We start from the raw sequence: 21,738 nt of genomic DNA, 5'->3' as shown, positions 1-21,738 counted from the left end.
GTGTCTTTTTCAAACTTAGTAACTGACAAACAAGGATACAGTCTATAGTACTGTGAAAAGAGAAGTGTGAGTGTGTGTGTGTGTGTGTGTGTGTGTGTGTGTGTGTGTGTGTGTGTGTGTGTGTGTGTGTGTGTGTTTGCGTGCGTCTTTGTGCGTGTTTCTCTACCAGAGATCAGTACACTACCGGAAATCAACCTTCCTTCAAAAATAAAATCACGATATTATGCATTAAAATGAGACTTAACTGAGCTATGACGAAAATGTATATCTATAAACAATGTTTATTTATTCATTTGTATTCCTAGTCCCTCAAGCCCTGATGTTAACTGTGTAAATGAGAGGATATAGGAAGAAGAAAAAACATCAATAAAAGTCCCCGAGTGAGTAAAGCAAGCGCTCTAGGCAGTACGTCTCCCATTTAGCAAAGTGCAACCCCTGTTCGTCATTGAGCGTTTTATTTTGAAAACCGTAAGTGGAAGCCACCTTATTTTCCCAACTTGACGGCTGTGTTAGTAGTTCCCTCTCCTCTCCTCGGTCTGAACACTTGCTCTGAGGACGTGTGGATGTGCTGTGCGGTCCGCCGTGTCTCCGTGGCGCAGGACAGGACCGTCGCCACGCCTTCAGGGACGCACTTTTTCACGGCGTCAGCTCTCAGTCAGTGACCGCTGTTCCCCGGTGGAAAGCTGTCAAGAGCCAGGACATTTATCTACTATCAACAGACATTTACCCACTTACACTAATCAGACTGGAGTCTACTTCTCCCACTGATGCCGGTTTAACAGGCTGTTTTGTAAGCGCTTACATTTTGGAATATCTGGAGGCAGTTTTATTGATTTGACATCGGATACAAGTCGGATCAAGGATGGGGATCAAAGTATAGTGCTGGTAAGTAGAGAATTAAACAAGCTTGATCCCATTACCATATTATGATTGCGCTCACGCATACAGCCTGTGCGTGCCTGTGTATGTGTGAGCGTGCGAGGTGTTAGAATGCTTCTCTATTTACTGTTTCCAGAAAGATGTGTCGTCACAGATTGAACTTTACTAGGCGATGACATCATAGTGGTTTATCGTGTCAGGAACACTGTATGCTTGCATCACTTTACTACGAAGAGGGCATCACAGTGTGTGAGGCGTGAGTCAGCGGTGCGCAGGTCTGAAGAGGGACTGGCACTGCGTCTCCTGCTCTGACAGATCCACAGGAGCGAATATTGGATATAAGGTGACATTGTGATAGTCGATACTGAGGGTAGCATCGGGAAAAAAACTGCTGATAAATGTTGTGGTTGGATAGCTACAGGGTGTAAAGCTTATCCTATTTGGTATAGTTAGCCTATTAACGTGTATCCACTTGGTAGTAAATGCTCTATGTAAACTCACTTCTGATGTGGCTCACTATCAATTGTGCCTTTGAATATGTAACTTCTAAGTGTAGAATATTTGGTTGGAATGAATAAATAGGTGTGGCACTGTTGACATTCTTTAAAAAAATGCATCATCCACTAATGTGCCTTTTCATCTAAAGGCGACATAGCAGCTTGCACAGCTTACCAATACAAATGAAAAAAATGATAAATCTGCCTCCTGCAGCTGACTGCAAGGTGCAAGAATATAAGACCAGCTCTGTCAGAAACCACTTAGGTTGGGAGAAATTATAGCTGTTCATATTACCAGTTAAGGCACTTCCGCTCCCACACCCTCAGGTCTCTACAGGCTGCACCCCGAGACCCATGCAGTGAAGCACTGTGGGGAATCACGTTTCGAGACCGTGCTTTTTCACCATTAAGCTCCATGAGGCAGCAGCAGCTCCTCATGTCTTTGTCAACACATGCCCGGCTTATTCTCTATTTCTCTCACTCTAGTTGTAAAGGATGCAACCCTGGAAACTGGTCTTACCCTCAGCCTCACTGTTGTTGGTGTGTGGTTCTGTATGCCCAGAGGGGTCAGAAACACTTTTTTTTGTTCTATATTGTGCAGGCTGAATGAGGGTTTCCTTTGTAAAATGTCAAAATGCTGTTAATCAATCCCCTGATTCTGTCCAGTCTCACAATCTGAACTGTGTAACCGTGTTACAGCACCCTTTGACCCTTTGTCATGCTTTCTTACACCTCAATCTCAGTGCTGCTCTCATTCAGACTCCCTGCTTAGAATGGTTTGGAATTAAAATGACAGCTTACTCCAACAGTACAGTAGATACGGTTTGGCATGAGTCACCCGAGTAGGGGTCTGTCAGAAGTCAGCCCTGACAAGTCTGCAGGTGCCGACAGATTACAACACATGTTCCCCCTAATTCAGGCCAAGTCTGCAGAGAATAACAGGTGTGCTGTTAATGAGGGCATCGTTTGGTTAACCGTGAGACTGAGAGAGGCTAGTTCCCAGAGAGGGAGCCTCATCATTGTGAGGGGAGAGAGAGAACACACATGTCTGTCTGGGGCAGCTCGATGGGGAGGTAAACACAGTAGCTGTTAGTCTGGTAGCAATGACAGCTTTATCACCACACCATGGTTTATGAGTGTGTGAGGGTGATTGGGGGAAGGGGCGTGCGTGTGTGTGTGTGTGTGTGTGTGTGTGTGTGTGTGTGTGTGTGTGTGTGTGTGTGTGTGTGTGTGTGTGTGTGTGTGTGTGTGTGTGTGTGTGTGTGTGTGTGTGTGTGTGTGTGTGTGTGTGTGTGTGTGTGTGTGTGTGTGTGTGTGTGTGTGTGTGTGTGTGTGTGTGTGTGTGTGTGTGTGTGTGTGTGTGTGTGTGTGTTTGAAAGAATCATAGATCACACTTTATTCTACTCCACAGACATGACAGGATTCCTCTACTGGCCTGTGGCGGACCAGTCAAAACAGGAATCCGCTACAAAATCCTGCTGGCAATTCTGTTACTCATTCTCTATGAATTCCCGTTTATTATGTGATGGTTAAGCGCACACGCGGAAATCCTTGGAAAAAATACATTTATTTTTTATTAGGTCACTCACTCGTCCAACCAGGGATAGGCTTTAAGCCAATCCCCCTGCCCTGCTGTGTCCGATGAATATATGAATGATCTGTCGGTTTTTTTTTTTTTTTTACTTTTGCTGAAGATAAGATATTTTTTCAAGTTAGAGACGGTTACTAACTAAAACTGCATAATAAAAAAAGGATGCAAATTATCAAAAGTAAATCATTGTGGATTGAAAACTTGTATTTTTGTATATTTTAATTTCTACTCACAGGTCATTTAAATTTTCTTGCTAAATAGGGAATTTACGAACGTGTCAGCTCTGTTTATTTTACTTTTTCCCACCCGACGGGAGCTCGGATTTAAACAGGACAGGGTATTGTGACAGCCTCTGTACCTGACAGGCCATCGGATATTCTTTGTCTGCACAGCAACTTTGCCACTGACACGGGGATGATGAGAGTGATCTCTCTGACAGGCCGAGGCAGACAGGGTTCGAATGTGGAATCACTCTGTCACAGCTGGATACCCTCTATAGGGCGGCAAAAAAAAAGAAAGACGGGTACATGGGATTTTAACAGAATAAAAGAAAGAAGAGAGCGGGCAAAGTAGGGGTTCAACAGGCATCTAATTACCTCCCAACAGGAGCCTTGACTTCATGGAAACGCTCTTTGCTCTCCAGCACCTCTTAGCTGCCTCCACATGGCCTGCATGCTGTCATATAGGCAGCTATCGACAGACTGTATTGATTGGCTGGGTCAAAAAAGCAATGGGATATGTTTAGATCCCTGGTGTGCTCAATAAACCAGGAGCAAGCATATAGATTACTCCATCAGATAAAGGTTCCAAGTAATGGCATTTTTCCCTACCATGTGAGCAGTGTTTTTAGTTCTTATATCAGGCTGGAGAGCTTCATTTTTCAATTAAATAATATTTGAAATATATAGTTATATGTGTGTTTATAGAATCTAACTATGAGAAGTTTGGCTTCTTTTGTTAATCAAGGTTTATCTTTTTGACCTGTTGTTCTTCAAAATCACAGTTTGCCAAATAAATCATAGAGAGACAAGACATGGAGCATTGTAAATACTTTGGTATTGCAGATGTTTTTCGAGTAAGGGAAATGTATTCAACCCACGTCAACCCTAAAATACATGCAATGTGTTTTGGTGGGAGTGAATGTAAACAACTCCAGTACAAATATCTAATTCATCAAATATCAATGATTCTCAAATACCTTGCTTTTTTGTGATATTCTTTTTAAGTAACAAAGGTTGGGATTGTTTCCTGGCGTATAAGTGGAGGGTTAAGGTTGGCTGACTTTTGAAAAGTTGCTCCACTACACACAACATGTCTGAGCCATCAGTAGCTAATCTCATGGTTCCCCTTTTTTAATAAGAGTGATCATTTTGCTATTCAATGTAAAATACGTTGATAAAATCTCTTTCTTGATACACATCACCATCTGATTATCTGTTAACAGAAGGCAGCTTTGACAGCACACTTTTGCTTAAATGATATAATTAAAGTAAAGTGGATGCATCATGAAGAAATTTCACATTATTTGAAGGAACCATAACTTAACTTGGCTTAATAATCAAAATGCAAGAATGTCATGGACACAAAAATGAGATATAGCGATTGAAAATCCCCATGAAATACCTAGTAGTGGATAATGAAGCATGCATTTTGACCTTTGTCCGTCTCTAATCATATCAAAATACATGAGTTATGAACAGACCAAACCATGCAATCTCCCGACACTAATTGGTACGCTCCGACATCATACATCAGCAGAGACACACCACGTGGCCTCTGCCCGCGCTGGTTGTAATGAGCAGATAGATGTTCTTTACAGGAAAAGAGAGAGTCTTGATGAGATTAGTAATGTCTGGTTATTAGATTTGCATCTGTTACCGTCTGCAATTCAGCTGCGGTTATTGTGCAGGTTTGATTAAGAGTAAGACAATGCTGGGTGGGTGTTTGGATGAGGTCTAATTTTAAAAAGTGTCTAATGGACTATTGAGGTAGCTGCACTCTGGCATTGTTTCATTCATCCTTTCTTTCTCTCTCAATCACTCCACTCTGTTTCGCTTCCCATATTCTTCTATCCACTTGGCGAGCTGGTAATTCCTCATAAGAGGCACTTAGAGGAAAATGATGCCTGTTTAGGACAGAGACACAATCACTCTTGTCCGTTCAACTCAAAGGAGCATTGAATCAAGAGTGGTAGTAAATTTGAACATTATGAATAAAACATGGCTGTTTTTTAAAGCATTGTGAATGACAGATTTAGGGCACTCGATGCTCAGACACGTACTACTTTTCCCATTAAGAGTAAATTTGTGCTCTACTTTAATTATCTATAAGTAACATGAGAGATTGCCTAGCTACTTTCGCTTGTCACAGACCTTCAATTCATTTTAGAACATCATTTATATCCACTTGGAGCAGAGGGAAAGGAATCAGAAGTGGATTTCTGACACAGCCGAAGAGAAGTCAGTGGATAATGGTGCTCAACCTTTTGTATTTGGTATCAAAAGCTCAGACCTTCTCTTAATTTGATGGCTTTATGTGTGCTGATCTCAATTCAATTTACATGTGAGTATATGTGTAATAGTTTTACTTCAGGGATTAAAAGTGTGCAGTTACTCTCATGCAAAACAGTATTTGCATCTGACTTTATCTCACTTTGTTTTGGGAAAAAATGTGAGACAACAGACCGCAGAACAGTCCTCTTGCAGAACAGTGGCACAGATGGTTGTCCTCACATTGAAGGAATGACTTCAGTGAGTCTTGGATACTCTCTCCGCCCTTTTTTGCAAGCACACATAATATCAGAAACCAAAAAAACATACATGCACACAACTGCGTCCAAGCTTGCTCAGGAATGAAGATGGCTACACATGTACACAGGGTGTGTTCACGGAGGAGCTTTACATTGATGGAGCTGGTGGGTGTGGAACAGGTGCCAGGGCGTCAGTGTGACCCCACTCAGACACTACAGGGAAATTCCAATAAAAGGGATTTGGGAAGGGGTGTCCCTGTTGAGCCCAGAGTTTTGATTCTGTGAGGCTCGTCCCACAGAGAGAGGCTGGGGAATGGGTGGGGAGCTGGAATGCCTCGTCGGTAACTCAATCCTGTGTTTGGTTGCTGTGTGGGTGCAAGTGTGCATGCATGTGTTTTCTCAAGACACAATGAACTCATTTGTGTTCAGCTCCACTCCTCCCCAAACACACACACGGCAATAACCAACAGTAGTGCGCTGAATATTTTCTTTCAACGCGTGTGTGGTGACATATGTGTGGTATTTTGCGCTCTCTCTGTTGTCAGCGGTGCCTGGCAGTCACTGTGCAGCTCAGCAGCCAGATTGGCTCAGCCCCTGCACCTCGGCATTCAGTCTGGATGCCAATACACTTTTGGGCTCCTGTTGGGACTGGGGATGATGGTAGGGGCCGGGGGCCAAAAAGCCGCCCATGCCAGCAGCCGCCACTGGGAGAGCAGGCTGCTGCAGGGCCATCTGTACAGGCGTCCTGACGGCGCTCATTGGAAAGTAGGGTGTGGAGAGGCCGATACAGGAGGAGGGGAGGGGACATGTGGAAGGGAAAGGGGATTGAGATGCTGGATGACAAAGAGGTGTTTACTTTATTTAAAGCCCCTACCATCATGGGAATAAGCCATTATTTCCCTAGTAGCATAATTTCAGCTTTCAAAGAACACAAATGTAGGCCAGAGCTGCAATACTCCAAGGCAAGCAAAACGGTGTCAGGACCGAAAACACGCAAGGATCCGCTTTCTGAGAGCGCTGTCCCGAAATAGATGCAGTGTTGAAACTGTAATGTGTTAAAGGAGTGAATATGTGGATTCTTTAATTAGAGAGTAAAGTGTTAGAGTATGCAAATTAGTTTGTGAGCTGGGGAGCCATACGATGGACACGGCAAAGGAGAAGCAGAGTTCAGTTTGTCTGCAACAGCCGAGTCTTAAAATTCATATTGCCTAGACTCTCTGCACACTGCCCTGAGGGAGAATATCAGCCTCACCCCACTTCATAGCCCACCTTTCTCTCTTATCTTTAACATCTCATTCCTATACTCATCCCCGAGCAAGGGAGGGGATGCATTTTTTTTACATCAGTCTTTTTGCTTCCCTTTAACCGTGATATCTGAAGCCAGGATGCGACTACGGAAACAAAACAAAACATTACTGCAGTACCCACGCCGGATATTTGCTGCGCTTACCGCTGTCTTTAAGAATAGCAATGCATCACGCCTTAGTTTCACACCTACTTTGTATTGTTTCTCAGTATCGATATGCCATAGCCTTTATGTACATGTCATTCAATTATTAGACATGTACAGTCCTCAATAAGGAACATGAGAACATTTAACTTAATACTACAAAATATAGTAATACAATCTAGCTATTTGACATTTTGACATTTCCTGGAAAGCAACAAATGTGTAGCCTTTGTGTCCCAGCTGTTCCTCAAGCACATACAAAGCAACTTTGAAAACATGCTTTTCTTAAACTTGAGGAAAAATGCCACTGGGCAAACATAAACAATGTGTTTCAGTCAAGTTTGGGGTTGAATCTATAAAACTTGGCTCTTTATTTTCTATACGGTCGGTATTTCAAACATACGACTGCTTATTCTCATCCAAATTGTATTTCTCAACATTCATGAGAGAGGACCTACAATATGTCCTCTTCTATTTATAGCATGCAGGTCTGGGGCCAGTATCTTGCCTTGAGTATAGCGGCGAGTCTCTTGCCCTTAACTTTTATTTTGGCAGATGATGACTAAACTTGGTCAGGAGTGCCAGTGAATCAAAGTCAACTCTGAAAGCTTTAAGTGATCTTTTAAGTATTTTCCTTTCAAAGAAATTCTTGCACCACAGCTACAGATACAGCCTAAATGTAGCCTTAAAACTGAGCCAAGTTGCAGCGCATCATAACAACAAGTACCACAGTGTGACTTCATCGCCCTACCAAGGGTCCTTGATTCCTAACCTTTGACCCCTGGCTCTTTATTGATAGAGCTCAAACAGTGGTTGGATTTTTCCTGTATTGCCTCTCTATTCCTTATGGAATGATGTCTCAAATGCTGATTGTCTTCATCCATTAGCTCAACAGTAGCTCTCTCTTGGTTCTCCTCATAGCACACAAGCATGCACGCACGCACACACACAGGTATGTGTGAGTAATAATATTTCTGTGGCAAAACAGGTTTTACAGAGACATAGACAGAAATGGCTTTAATTACAAAAGCTTAGGTAAGTTGTTTGACAGCTTTAAGCTGCTCAGTCGTGTCAGGAATGTTGTGTCAGGAATATCAACATACACACACACACACACACAGACAGACAGACAGACAGACAGACAGACAGACAGACAGACAGACAGACAGACAGACAGACAGACACACAGACAGACAGACAGACAGACAGACAGACAGACAGACAGACAGACAGACAGACAGACAGACACACAGACAGACACTGCTAGAGATTCATGAGTGCTGATGAAGATTGTGCATCTCCAGACAGTGCCATTTTGTTAATCATGATGGAACAAAGCGGGCAGATCCCCTGATGTCAACGATAACAGATTGACAGAATCACAAGACAAAATATACACACGTGCACACACAAAGCAAGTACCCTGAACAATGACACTCCCCCAGCTGTCTAGACCGAGTCAGGGCTGCCATTGGCTGGCTGCTGGAGATCTCAGGGGAGATTCAAGCACACTACACTCACCTGTTCCTTGCTTTTTGTTTCTCAATGGTTTTTTTCATGCTGTGTCGATGCAATGTGACACGCACATAGGGAGCTGGGTGAATCATGAGGTTCGGAAACAAGTTATACATAGAGTGCCGATGAGGCTGACTTCTTGGTCACATTGTAGGAAAAATGTGGTATAAGCCATATGGTATAAGAAGTCAGAACAAATATCTGTGACATTTTCTTGGTCAGTCACAACAAGACTCATTGGGTCATTTGTAGATGTAATGCTGCCGTTCACAAGAAGTGAGGAATTACAACAGAAGGTAAACTGATACATTTTGGCCCAAGATATCTCTGGGAACTGCCCAGCAACTTCACAGCTTAGCGATAGAGATGTTGCCAAATAAATTGAATAGCCTAGAGAACAGGATCTTGCAAATGTGTTAAGAAATACAAATTATCTGCTTACATAATCATTACCCTTTGCTCAATTCAATACGCAAAGGTGTTGCTACAAACTTAGATAATGTTGGCTAACACACATTCTTCACCCTTGTCAATTCTAGCACCTACATTACCCACGATGGAACTTGACCCATAAGAGTTTAATTTAAGCTTTGGGTGTGTAATTCTATTGGAACTGTAAACCGAGTTTAATGTGTAACACTGGAAAAGATCCCCCTTAAAGCAACAGACTACACAATCTGCAGAAATAAAGAATAATTCAATGTGCCATTTTTTTTGTTGTCACTTTTTGCCTTGAAGGTGTAGTACAATTAAGGTCTCCATTTGAGCACTTGACTTGATGTGTCAATGCCATTTCCCTTTTCTTTGTGAAACCTTTTTAGAATTCAGGTTCTCATGTGTTTAGTGGCGCAGTGCCAACAAGGATGAATGTGTCATTTACAGAAACCGATGACTGGTCCATTACAGGTACACATCTGAAGAGGAGTTACCTGATTGACCTTTGCTCACATGCTACAGACTGTGAGGAATCAACTGATGGAGACACAGGGTTGTGATGAAATCATGAATCAGAGCTGTAGAAATGCTGTAGGGAGGAGAGGAGGAAGCAATAAGGAGACATTTGTAGAGCAAAGATTATCTCAAATGATAGAGGAAATCATTGACAGTGTGGGCACGTATAGAGTAAACCCTCAGTCTCTCCCATACATATATGAATACAAAAATACTGGCAGAGGTGTGTGTGTGTGTGTGTGTGTGTGTGTGTGTGTGTGTGTGTGTGTGTGTGTGTGTGTGTGTGTGTGTGTGTGTGTGTGTGTGTGTGTGTGTGTGTGTGTGTGTGTGTGTGTGTGTGTGTGTGTGTGTGTGTGTGTGTGTGTGTGTGTGTGTGTGTGTGTGTGTGTGTGTGTGTGTGTGTGTGTGTGTGTGTGTGTGTGTGTGTGTGCATGAGCATGACGTGACGTGACACAGATGAACTCCTGGATTTAGTCACGCACAATCCTCGAGCTGAGACTTTGTCTTCCTGTCAGTCCTATCATTGAGGAAGTATCCTTTCAGTCACCGTAATGCTCTCCTGCTGCATCTGTGTTGTTACAGAGGCTTGTTGGATTTGTCCATTCCTCTGTTTATCAGGCCGTGTCTATCTGCATGTTGTAATCCAATCTGGAGGAGGTCGCTGGAAGGACAGCCCCGGCTTCCCTTTTTGGAACTTAATCTAGACAGTGACAATCACATTTATAGGAGTAAAAAAAGCTCACATGTTTCATTAAGGACAGTCTAGACTCGCATTTTGGACTATTGTAGTAATATTTTCCAACTCTGTAATCCATTTCCCTGGAAAATAGAATATTTAGCAGATTAAGGTCAGGGAGTTAATCTGTGTAATTCTACTTTTTAAGTAAGCTTCAATATTGATTAATAGGTTGATACAGCTCCATCTTATGTGTTAAATGACTCTGAAGAGAACATAAGAAGATGTCGGCTAACCACAATATTGTTATCTAAAATATAGATATAGCTGTTGGTGTCAGTAGGAAGAGAAGCTGTAAAACCACAGAAAGACTTCCCATCCCCCAGCCTTTGGTGTCTCAGACTGTCTGTGTGCATTCGTGTCTAGGTGTGTACAACTGCATGAATAAGTGCTCGAGTGTCTGGGATAACAAAGGAAAGCTGAACCCCTCACACATGAAACTTGAGACATTAGCTGTGCTTCTACAAACCAGTGTGCGCTTGACCTTTTACCCCAGGGACCTGTGACACCAGTCTATTCGAGTGTCTGATAGGCAATACAAGGGGGTGGGGAGCCTGAACGTCACCAGAGGATGAAATAATGGCAGTAAACCTGGACCACTCCAACGTTCCCCAGTGATTTAGAATAGTTGCTGATGTGGAGAAATATGCCTATTATGAGAGAAATCAGGGTGAAAATGCCTCTTTTTCCATTTCTCTATTGCTGTACTACTATATCTGTTAGTATGAGTTTTGTTTTGTTTTGTTTACATACTGATTGAGCCCCAACCCAAGCTGTTGCTGAACTACTAACAGCAGGAAGAATATGGCGTGTTTACATCTGAGATAACTTCCTGCGTGTTGCTCATGGTCTCACTGTGGGTTTCCTGCCTGTCTCGTGACTCGTGCAATCGAAGAGGAGTGTGCTGCACGACCTTCCTGAAGGCACCAAGAGACTTCAGTCTTTAGCAGTGATCTGTCTGGCAGAGTCTATTTTTTGTCTATTAATGAGAAATGTTATAACTTTCTCAATTTGATATACAAAATGTCAATACATTTTACCTATATTTTCCTTTAACTTGCTATTTGAAAGCTAGTTAACGAAGGGAAGGGGTCTTAATAATGGATCAGTTCCATGTAGATGACATTAAGGTGATGATGAGTGATAATGATAATTGCACCCTGAGGATCATAAGGCTTTCCGTAGTATCTCTACTCTAGTGTGCAGTGAAGTAAGTGCTTCTTTCCACTACAACTGCCGTGTTGGTCCATTGAGGGAAAGAACATGTTGAATTTTTAAAACGTGTAACCCAAAGCACTCTTCAAGGGAAAGACGAACAGGGCAGAGATGGAGGCCGCACGTACGCTTTCAGGCAGCAACAGTATCCACGACGACTGATTGACCCACATTTATTTCGTTCTCTCCTCTGTCTTGTCGATGTGGGATACAGGGGCAGCTGTTGCCGGGTATTCCGTATCCCCTGACGACGGCAGCGGCTGTCAGTTGGATGAAATGAGTGTGTTGCTCCGAAAAATTGGAGTGAACAGGAGAGGATACACAACTAGGCAGAACAGAAGACTGAACAAAATGTTTTGTTCAAGCTCATTTAGAGGCTCTTGAGATATATTGGAGAGTGAGAGACAGAATGTGCGTTAACTTATTTCCAGGGTTGGGAGGGTTTTTGTATTATAACTTGATTATTATTATATTGTTATGCGCTACTTTTGGTTTACCTCGATCTCAAATGCAATGCATATAAATAAAAGAGGAAAATAAACCAATAAGATGGCTTTTGTGAATTATTTGAAACGATAAAAATGTATGTGAAAAAAATCTCCTCTACTCTACAGTTGAAGAAAAGGGAAATATAAAGTCTGAGCAAACAGAAAACGCTCATGAAAACCATGAAGCAAATTCAGGCGTATAGATTCAACTTTGGGCTGACAGAAGAGAAGAGCTCACAAAGCAGAACATAAGTCTATCATTTTTTACTTTAAAATGTATCTAAACACGGTCATCCTGCTAGTCCCCCTAAACATTTACCAGTAATCTGATTATGTCTTTTTGTAAGTCATTGTAATGGATTACAGTTACATTTTATTGTATCCAGTTTCCCCGTTACACGTATTCTGTATCTCCCCAAGCATGATTATTTCCATCTTGCCAAATGGAAGGGCTGCCAAAAAATACTTGAGTATCCATTTCATAAAACCCAATCATATCCCTCCTCCTGATTCTGCCTGCATCCTGCTGACAGTGTTTTCCCCCTGTCTCTTCTATTGTGTTTCAGACAGGAATGCCCCAGACTGTGTGCTCAGGCACCATGTTCACCACTCCCAGTGGCTTCAGCCCCCATCTGGCCTGTGATGATCCTGGGGAGGAGGAGGCCCCTCAGGAGGGCCCGGAGCCCGGTGCTTGCCTGGCCGATGGGCCCCCGATCACCTCCGCCTCCCTGGACACGTTGATCCAAAACCTGGTGCCCACTGCCGATTACTACCCCGAGGTAAACTGGAATCACTACAGTCCTATGTTAATTATATAGCACATTTTCAGTTTATAGCGATAGTGACTGTACTGCCAATTAGATCATTAGCCCCATGTCTATGTTGAAAGTGCAACTTTAATTACAGAAAGTCGCAGTGGTTTTTATTGATGTGGTGGCAGTGTCTTAGCTAATGTCTCCCTTCCTCCTTTGACAGAAAGCCTATGTGTTTACCTTCTTGCTGAGCGCTCGCCTATTCATCTCTCCTCCGGAGCTGCTGTCCAGGGTGTGTGAGCTGTGCATCAAGCAGCAGCAGCTGGATCAGAGTCCACTCGATACGGTCAGAACTGCACCATGCTCAAATACATAGCTCCTGTATGCATGAGCTAATGAGCAGAAACACAAGCAGGCACAGTGAAGGCATACAGTCGTACTAATGTTCTGCATGCAGGGAACCACCGTTTTCCCACATTGCTGACTGTTGAATTGTGTTGAAGTTTGCTGAGAGTCACAAAGGTTGACAACCAGAGATGACAAAAGTACACACATTCTTTACTTAAGTAGAAGTGCAGATACTCACGTTTAAAAATACTCTGGTAAAAGTAGAATTACTGACTAAACTTCTTTACTCAAGTAAAAGTAAAGAAGTATGGGCTTCGAAATGTGCTTAAGTAAAAAGTACCCATAACTACCAACTGTTTTAAAGAGTACCTGACCTCCCTTTATATTAATAGAACAATAATGTCATTGTTAGCTAATGATTGTTTCGATGCTGAACAACAGCAAAATGATAACGTTTTCCTTGGTCCCTCTTCTTTAGAGAAGACCAGGAAATGAAGGATACACGGATCGTGTTAAAATCAATAGGTACGCAATGACTAAATAATAATGATCGCGCCACCAAACACAGATTAAATCTAAAGTAACGAGCCTGTTTGAAAATGTAAGAAGTAGAAAGTACAGGTATTTGTGTTAAAAATGTAAGAAATAAAAGTAAAAAGTCGTCAGAAAAATAAGTAGTGGAGTAAAGTACTGATACCAGAAAAATGTATTTAAGTACAGTAACGAAGTGTTGTACTCCACTACTTCCCACCTCTGTTGACAACACTTAACCTCTTTGCCTTCTTCAACAACAGGCGAAAGTGCGTAAGTTTGGGCCAAAGATCCTGCAGCTGCTGACGGAGTGGACGGAGACGTTCCCGTCTGACTTCCGAGAGGAGAAGATGGTCGGACACTTTAAAGACATCATCCACAGGATAGCTCCGTGTGATGAGGTACACTAATGACCTGGAACTAAAGCCAAATTAAATCACTCCAATCAATTTCCCACAGGAACTATTTTCTTATTTTTTCAAATTTGGTAGATAAAATGACAAAATGCTACTGATGAAGTCATCCGTTTCTACAGCATAATAAGTTGTGATGGGCTGTAAGACTCCTGATTCTGATCTATAGTGTGGTTGCTGCCATTATAGCCTTCATAAGATGTAGCTGCAATGAGAAATGCTCTGATGGGGAACGAAATTCAATTATCATCCCTACCACTGTAGTGGGATGATTGAAAGAGTCAGAGTGCCTGTGTAGGGTGAGTAACCACAGCTCGGTGTTACACAATCGTACATTACTGGAGAGGAGAGGAGAGGAGAGGAGAGGAGAGGAGAGGAGAGGAGAGGAGAGGAGAGGAGAGGAGAGGAGAGGAGAGGAGAGGAGAGGAGAGGAGAGGAGAGAGGGGAGGAAGGAAGGAAGGAAGGACGTTATAGGAGTGGCTCTATCTGCAGCCTCGAGGGGACATTTGAGGAAGGGAGATGGATGGAGTAAAATGGGGGGGGGGGGGGTACAGGGGCACAGAAAACAGAGGAAAAGGTAGAGAAGAAGGGAGGGTGATGGAGTCAGGGTGAAGACAGGGAATAATGGAGGGAGGTGAAGAGAGGACAGAGCGAGGGGAAGGGCAGGTGGTGATGAATGTGCTGCTATTTACAGCTGGCTGTGTACGCTTTGGGTGTGTGTGCGTGCACGTGGGAGCTTTGGCTCTGGGTCATGTGTGAGCGAGCTGACCTCTTGGCCTCAGTGAGCGTTCATCTGGAGGGAGGAGCACACACACACACACACACACACATTCCTGGACAAACCTCGAAAACACATTTAGATTCAAATGAAAAATCACATTGAACTCTCAATTCCTGGGCTCATTTAATCCCTTCACACACCATCTGATCATGTCAAAATGCGTTTTGCTTAGAATAAACATGTTTTAAATGTTAATGTTTTCCAGATTAAATGTTTCTAGCAAACATAAACCAGTCAGACTGTTAATGAGGTATCAATTCACACATACAGTATAAAGATTTGGTGCAAATACAGCATGCTTCTACTAATCAGTTAAATTACCAGATTATTACTTCAGAATTTACACTGCCGGATAATTTAAGGACTCTTGCCAATAACTACTAATTACCTTTAATACAATTAAATTAAATTGTAGGCTTTATTGTAATTTGCACGTTAGCTACAGTCTAGATATGGCAATGAAAAACGTAGTTCACAGGCTCCTCCAACAGTGCAACATATAGGACATGGAACAAATAAAACAGATGCAACATTGCAAGTAATACAAATAAAATAAACTGCACGGTTACTGATATAAATGTTATCTTGTGCAAATAGAGCAATAGAGCACATAGCTAACAGCCTGGTACACAACCTGAAGTTATTATGATATATTGCTAAAACGGATCTATAAAGCATGAATAAATAATTAATTAAAGTCGTTATTGAAAGCTCCTCTCCTCTCCTCTCCTCTCCTCTCCTCTCCTCTCCTCTCCTCTCCTCTCCTCAGGCGTACTGGAAAACCCTGAACCAGGTGCTGCAGAAGCTGAGCCAGCGATTGGCCCAGCTGAGCCAGGGGGAAGAGAGCATCGTCAAGGTCTCCCTCAACGCCTCGTCCATCTCTGACAAGCTGGTGGCCTTCAAAAGCAAGCCTCCGCCCATCCAGAAGGACATGCTCTCCATCTGCAACGATCCATACACACTGGCACAGCAGCTCACCCACGTGGAGCTGGTGAGGAGAAGGGGGAGGGGAGGCTGGGTCAGACAAAGGTCAGGGTGAAGGATGATAACAAGGGTGGGCGAGGTCGGATGAATGGGAAGGATTTGGAGCTAATGATTGGGAAGCATTGGGTGGGGACCAAATCAAGAACATGCAAGTCAAGGACATGGGATATAAAAACATCAAACGAGGAGATTAAGTGGGTAGAAAGAGATAAGAAATGTGTGAAAGAACAAAGGGGAAGATATAATAGCTAACTAAAATTGGCAGGATCACTTAACATTGTGCTGGTAGCATTTTGAAGCCCGCCTTAGTGTAACCCTGATTATTACTTGTCAGCAATAACTCACACAGTATGATAAGAAGAACAAAGGGAATAATGCAATGCAACATACATGAACAAAGGACCCCTCACATTGCATGCATGGTGCCTTCAGTCGACCCATGTGTGTCTTGATGTGGGCACGTGTATCTGGGGGGGGGGGGGTGGTGTTTCAGAGTGTGTATGTGTGTATATGTGTGTGTGCGCCTGAGTAAGCTTGTACCCTTGTCTGAGTGGAGACATCACCCCAGAAGTCAGTGATGTGCCTGGGGCTTTAAACAAAAGGGATAAAAAACTGCTGTAGATATATGTGACCTGACAGCTTCGCTCTCCGACACACACACACACACACACACACACACACACACACACACACACACACACACACACACACACACACACACACACACACACACACACACGAGAGAGAAAGACAGGCATGTACAGTGCACAAAAACAGAGTTGTTTTTATTCTATGTTCTAGTAACACGGTAATTCTCCTTTAAAAGAATGACATGCTTTCAATCAGTGTGTATGGTATGCACGGGTGGAGCACTGTTTTGGTTTGGGGGTTATATTACGAGTCAGGTCTAGTGAGTCATTTTGATTTGCACATGCACGTGAGCCATCTGGAAATAGAAGCCAATGTTTTCTCTAGTGTCACTTTGTGGAAATATGATTCCATGGAGTCACGTCAATGAGTCATTACTTCCCCTTATTGATTGTCTTCCATTACTGAAATGAAAGAGTTATTAATTGGACTGGCTCCATGTGTGTGTTTGTGTGTGTGTGTTTTCCAGGAACATTTGAGGCACATTGGGCCGGAAGAGTTTGTCCAAGCCTTTGTTCAGAAAGACCCGCTCGATGGAACCCAGGTAAACACTATTTCTAAATCCCCATTATTTTTCAATGGTCCTTAATCAGTTTGTGAATGGAGGGGAAAAGATCAAGGCCTTGAAGGTTTTTGAACATTTTAAAAATAGAAAGACACAAGTTATTAAAATGGTTTGATGTAACAGTAGTAAAACTTCATCCATGTCTCACACTAGAACATGTTTGGTCTGGGCTTGGCCGGGATAAGTCCTTGAATTTGATGTTTAGGACAGATTGGAAACCCTGATATTATTTCCATGCATGAATTCTTTTTTATCATAACAATGCAAACAAATCTTCTATCCTTGGGCCGAACAACATTATCAAGTATTCTCTGGAGAATACTGGAGAAAAGAAGTAGATTTCTCCGGCAAATAATCATTCTGACAAATAAAGCATTGTATAATGTGTTGTTAGGGTCTAATGTCTGATCAGGATTAGCTTCTTGGGGCCTTTTAAATGTCAGCAGGAAAATAAGGTCACGTAAAGCACTGCATTGTAATGAAAGAAAAATGTAGCCAGCACACTCGATTGCTTCATCTTTCATCTCCATCTGTTCAATGCTTTCACTCTCTCTTGTTTGTTCAGCAGGGTTTTTCCTCTGTATTCAGTCGCCTTCTCTTTCACTCATCTTCTCTCCGTCTGCCCTTCCCGGTGTTTTTTTCTCCTGCTCTCCATTGATTGTGTTATTTCCGCTCCCAGCTCGCTGTCTTTGCCATTTACACTCACATGGGGGGGGGGGGGGGGGTCAGCCTGTAGATAGGAAGCTAATTAGGAGCAGAAGAATTCCCCATGGTAACATTTACTATAGTGAAGTGCTCCTGTGTGTGTTTCATCTGCAGCCGTGCTTCGGTGACCAGAAGAAGAAAACCTCCAACCTGGAGGCTTATGTCAGGTGGTTCAACAGACTGTGTTACCTGGTGGCTACTGAGATCTGCATGGTGAGTGGCCATTGTTGGTACACCCGGTGCTCCTTTATTCTGTTTCTAGGAGGAAATAAACAGCACGTAAAATAAGCTCTTACCTAAAGTAACGAATATTAAAAGTAACACTTACCAGATTTGAAAAATAATAAAACCACTGATGAATATCATGTAAATCATGTACTAGACATTTTAGAAGTTATATATGTTCACATTTTGTATTTATATCCATCATAGAACCAGTACTGTATTCTCTCATATTGCAAATGATGATACCTTGAAAGAGTTTGTTGAAAGAAAGAAAGAATACTGTAGTACAGGATTTCATTTTAATAGACAAATAGAAGGCTGCAGATAAAAGCACTGTGGTTGCTACAGAGTGCCACTGACCCCTAGAGGCTACTTTGTGTTACTACACTGACACTGGCACAGGCAGTATAACTGATGGCAGTACATGTAGAGAAAGACTCACTGAGAAGAATTAAGCATATATGAAACTAAAAACCCTCCTTTTCCCATTTTTGCAGCCAGCGAAGAAGAAGCAGAGGGCCCAGGTGATAGAGTTCTTCATTGATGTTGCCAGGGAGTGTTTCAACATTGGAAACTTTAACTCCCTAATGGCCATCATCTGTGAGTCTAAATTTGGTTTATCTAAGAATATGATTACTAAGAATTATCCTGCACGGCCGTGTATTGATAGTTTGAATTAATTTCCTCCTGCAGCCGGCATGAACATGAGTCCTGTGTCACGGCTGAAGAAGACTTGGAGCAAAGCCAAGACTGCCAAGTTCTTCATTCTCGAGGTAAACACAATACAACTATTCACTGGCTGAGAGGTACACGACAGGTGATAACTTGAACTTGACAGTTTATTGCTTCTTTGCCATTTGCTTTGACAGCACCAGATGGATCCTACCGGAAACTTTTACAACTACAGGACAGCCCTGAGGGGGGCCGCCCACCGCTCTCGCACTGCCAACAGCAACAGAGAGAGGGTAGGGCTACATGTCACTGTGAAAGCTTGCTGGCATCATTGCAATCATTTCATCTCATCCTCAATACTTCCTACATTCTTCTTCCTCTTTCCTCTCCCTCAGATTGTGATTCCCTTCTTCAGTCTGCTGATCAAAGACATTTACTTCCTGAATGAAGGATGTGCTAATCGGTTGCCCAACGGCCACGTCAACTTTGAGGTGAGACGGTCACACTTTCTCTTGATCATGGGTCCATTTCACCATCCTGAGAAAAGTCACTCAGTGCAATCTTGGTTTTCAGAAATTTGTGGAGTTGGCACGGCAGGTGGGGGAGTTCATGACATGGAAAAAGGTGGAGTGTCCATTCGAGCAGGATCGGGCCATCCTACACTACCTCCACACTGCCCCCATCTTCAGCGAGGACGGTGAGACCCTGTTTTTAATTTAAACATTTCTGCACATGGTTATCCAAGGATCCCCACTCGTCACAATGTTCTTCTACTAAACAATCCTCTTTGCTCATTTCCAAACTATTTATTTTCTCATCCTTCCTCAGGTCTTTACCTTGCATCCTATGAGAGTGAGAGTCCAGAGAACCAGGTAGAGAAGGACAGATGGAAAGCACTCAGGTGAGAATATATAATATATAACACATGTCAAACTAAAATGGGACTCAGAGAATGCTGACATCCCCCGCCTTCACATGCGAATGGTCTTATTCCTCCAAATGAGAAGCTGGTGTTCATGAGTTTTCAGGTTATATTGTCAAAGCAACACAGATGGCTATTTCCAAGTTGTTGTTCCAATTTAGGTGAAGAATTTTCCCAGTTTGGAACACATTTTACAAATTATTCTGATGTTACATGAATGCAGAACACATGTACTATCTCGCTATTTAACTTGATTCGTCATTAATGTGTCAGCCCCAGGCTATATGAACCCACCGTCCATCATCACCCTTTCCTCTGTTTTTCTCTCATCAGGTCTAACGTTCTGGCAAAGACATGAGGTGCTAACGGCAGCCGACCCTCCCACCAGCGAGGGGGGGAGCATGTGTTCTCATTGCACTAAAATGAACTGTGAAGGAGCCTAGCTGGTACTTAGGTGTTTTTCTATGAAGAAATGGTTTTTAAATAAAACGTGATGAACAGGATTCATCAAGAAGAGTGTAAAAAAAACAAAAGAACAAATCACAGAAAAGTGAATTGAACAAATTAAGCTATAGAAACTGGAGCAAAATGCCTTTGCAGTATTTTAAATATCTGTGATGAGGTACGGTATGTTGGAGAAGGATACACCTCTCCTTCCCTCAATGTGTGTTTACTCTGTAAAGATATGTTTACTACTATAGAGAGTACAGTTACAGGGAAAACCACTTTATAAAATGAATTCCTACTGATTGTTGTTTTTGTATTTGCTCCTCTTCTGTTTTCTCTCTTCTCTTTCCCTTTGGCCTAAAAGCCTTGTCTAGGTATTTGATTTTTCCTTTACTTGTGATGTACTGTGTTGAAACTTACAATGATGTGAAGGGCGCTGGCTAGCCCGTATCAGCTGTCTAATTTTATAGGTCTACTGAAGGAATGGCTAGTGACTGTGTGCACCTGGGAGGACAGAGAGGACATGCCTTGAGCATTTCACCAGTTCATCTCAAGTGTGCTTGTATGTGTGCGAGTGCGTTTGAGATCCAGATGTTCATGAATTCACGTCCGTTCAGATTGTCACTGTCTTATTTTGCATGAGAATGACCGGAGAAGCCAGTTTATAAGTCATCTCTACTTGTATTTTAATTTATTGTATCTTATTTTGGGCGGGTAATATGAACTGTTTGAAAAGTGTTTACTACTTTGAAATGTATCGTGCCAGTTATGCGAGACAACTACAGTATAGTTACAACAGGAGCTAGGCCAGGTGTAGATTGTGTACAGGTTAAATTAATTCCTCATCTTTCTGCTCTTCAGGAAGTTTTCTCTGACTGACGTTCAGTTGTCTGATATATTTATGGAGATTTTCTGTGCTGACAGATGTATAGTTTTTATTGTAACTTTCCTTTACTGAACATGAAGTCAAATAGCATGCTACCACAGGTGTCTATCTGCCTATAGAGTGAAGAGGGAAACTTGTGCCATATTTTGTCATGACAATTCAGGTTCCTCTGACTTGAAATGTATGGTTTATCATTTTGTGAAATTGTCACTGAGCTTTGTTTTTTGGAAGTTTTGTTGTGATTTTGGAGACATTTTTGAGGTTGCGGGAGGAGAGGGTTATAGGGAATTATGTAATTATAAGCTTTTTAAAAACAGTCGTATTCAGTTTGCTATAATTAATTGATGTCAGTGTTTTCTCTTTAGAAGCACCTTTCCCCCTCTCTGACTGACTTTAATTCTCCCTCCTCCATTTGTCATCAATAAACTTGCTTTCCCTGTAACACCTTCCCCAGATAAGTTAAGACAATAGAAAGCCAGGATGTATGTGCAGTCAAACCCTCCGTTAAGAGCGAAGACGTGTTTTAATAAAACATCGCCTGTGTTCAACATGTGTTTTCAATGACAATCACATTAAATCAGATATTTTTAAAGGTGTCATCGCACTGCCAAGTCTATCTTTGAAGTGTTTGCTTTCAAACATACATTGCTGTGTGCAGCTCAAGGAGTGGAGTGCATTTAGTGGTTATTGAAGCCAAGCAGACACTTGCTTGGCTCCAACTTTACTGCATCATTTGTGACTGGTTCCTACAAAGCCTTTAATAAAAGTAAACCTTGCTTCGATCATTT

The 21,738-nt window shown here is 42.4% G+C and overlaps 1 protein-coding gene across 1 annotated transcript; it reads left to right on the top strand.

Annotated features, from left to right (window-relative positions):
- Window positions 1-544: 544 nt before the first annotated feature.
- Window positions 545-21,735, top strand: LOC307033368 (ras-GEF domain-containing family member 1C-like). The gene is made up of 14 exons (XM_079671797.1): window positions 545-885; window positions 12,638-12,850; window positions 13,047-13,169; window positions 13,966-14,103; window positions 15,666-15,887; window positions 16,998-17,072; window positions 17,913-18,011; window positions 18,521-18,623; window positions 18,717-18,796; window positions 18,893-18,988; window positions 19,091-19,186; window positions 19,269-19,392; window positions 19,524-19,596; window positions 19,951-21,735. Exons 2-14 carry the CDS (start codon window positions 12,644-12,646, stop codon window positions 19,973-19,975), a joined length of 1,461 nt encoding a protein of 486 aa, XP_079527923.1. The 5' UTR covers window positions 545-885; window positions 12,638-12,643; the 3' UTR covers window positions 19,976-21,735.
- The last annotated feature ends 3 nt before the right edge of the window (window positions 21,736-21,738 follow it).

This window comes from Notothenia rossii, assembly GCF_949606895.1.
Source record: "Notothenia rossii genome assembly, chromosome: 3".
Lineage (NCBI taxonomy): Eukaryota > Metazoa > Chordata > Actinopteri > Perciformes > Nototheniidae > Notothenia > Notothenia rossii.
Note: the sequence above shows the minus strand (reverse complement) of the source record. Positions and strands in the feature narration are given on the sequence as shown.

Coding starts and splice junctions, on each gene's coding strand:
- LOC307033368 (XM_079671797.1), top strand. CDS start 12,644: ATGCCCCAGACTGTGTGCTCAGGCACCATGTTCACCACTCCCAGTGGC. Junction 18,989..19,090: donor CCAACAGCAACAGAGAGAGG/GTAGGGCTACAT, acceptor CCTCTCCCTCAG/ATTGTGATTCCCTTCTTCAG. Junction 19,597..19,950: donor GACAGATGGAAAGCACTCAG/GTGAGAATATAT, acceptor TTCTCTCATCAG/GTCTAACGTTCTGGCAAAGA.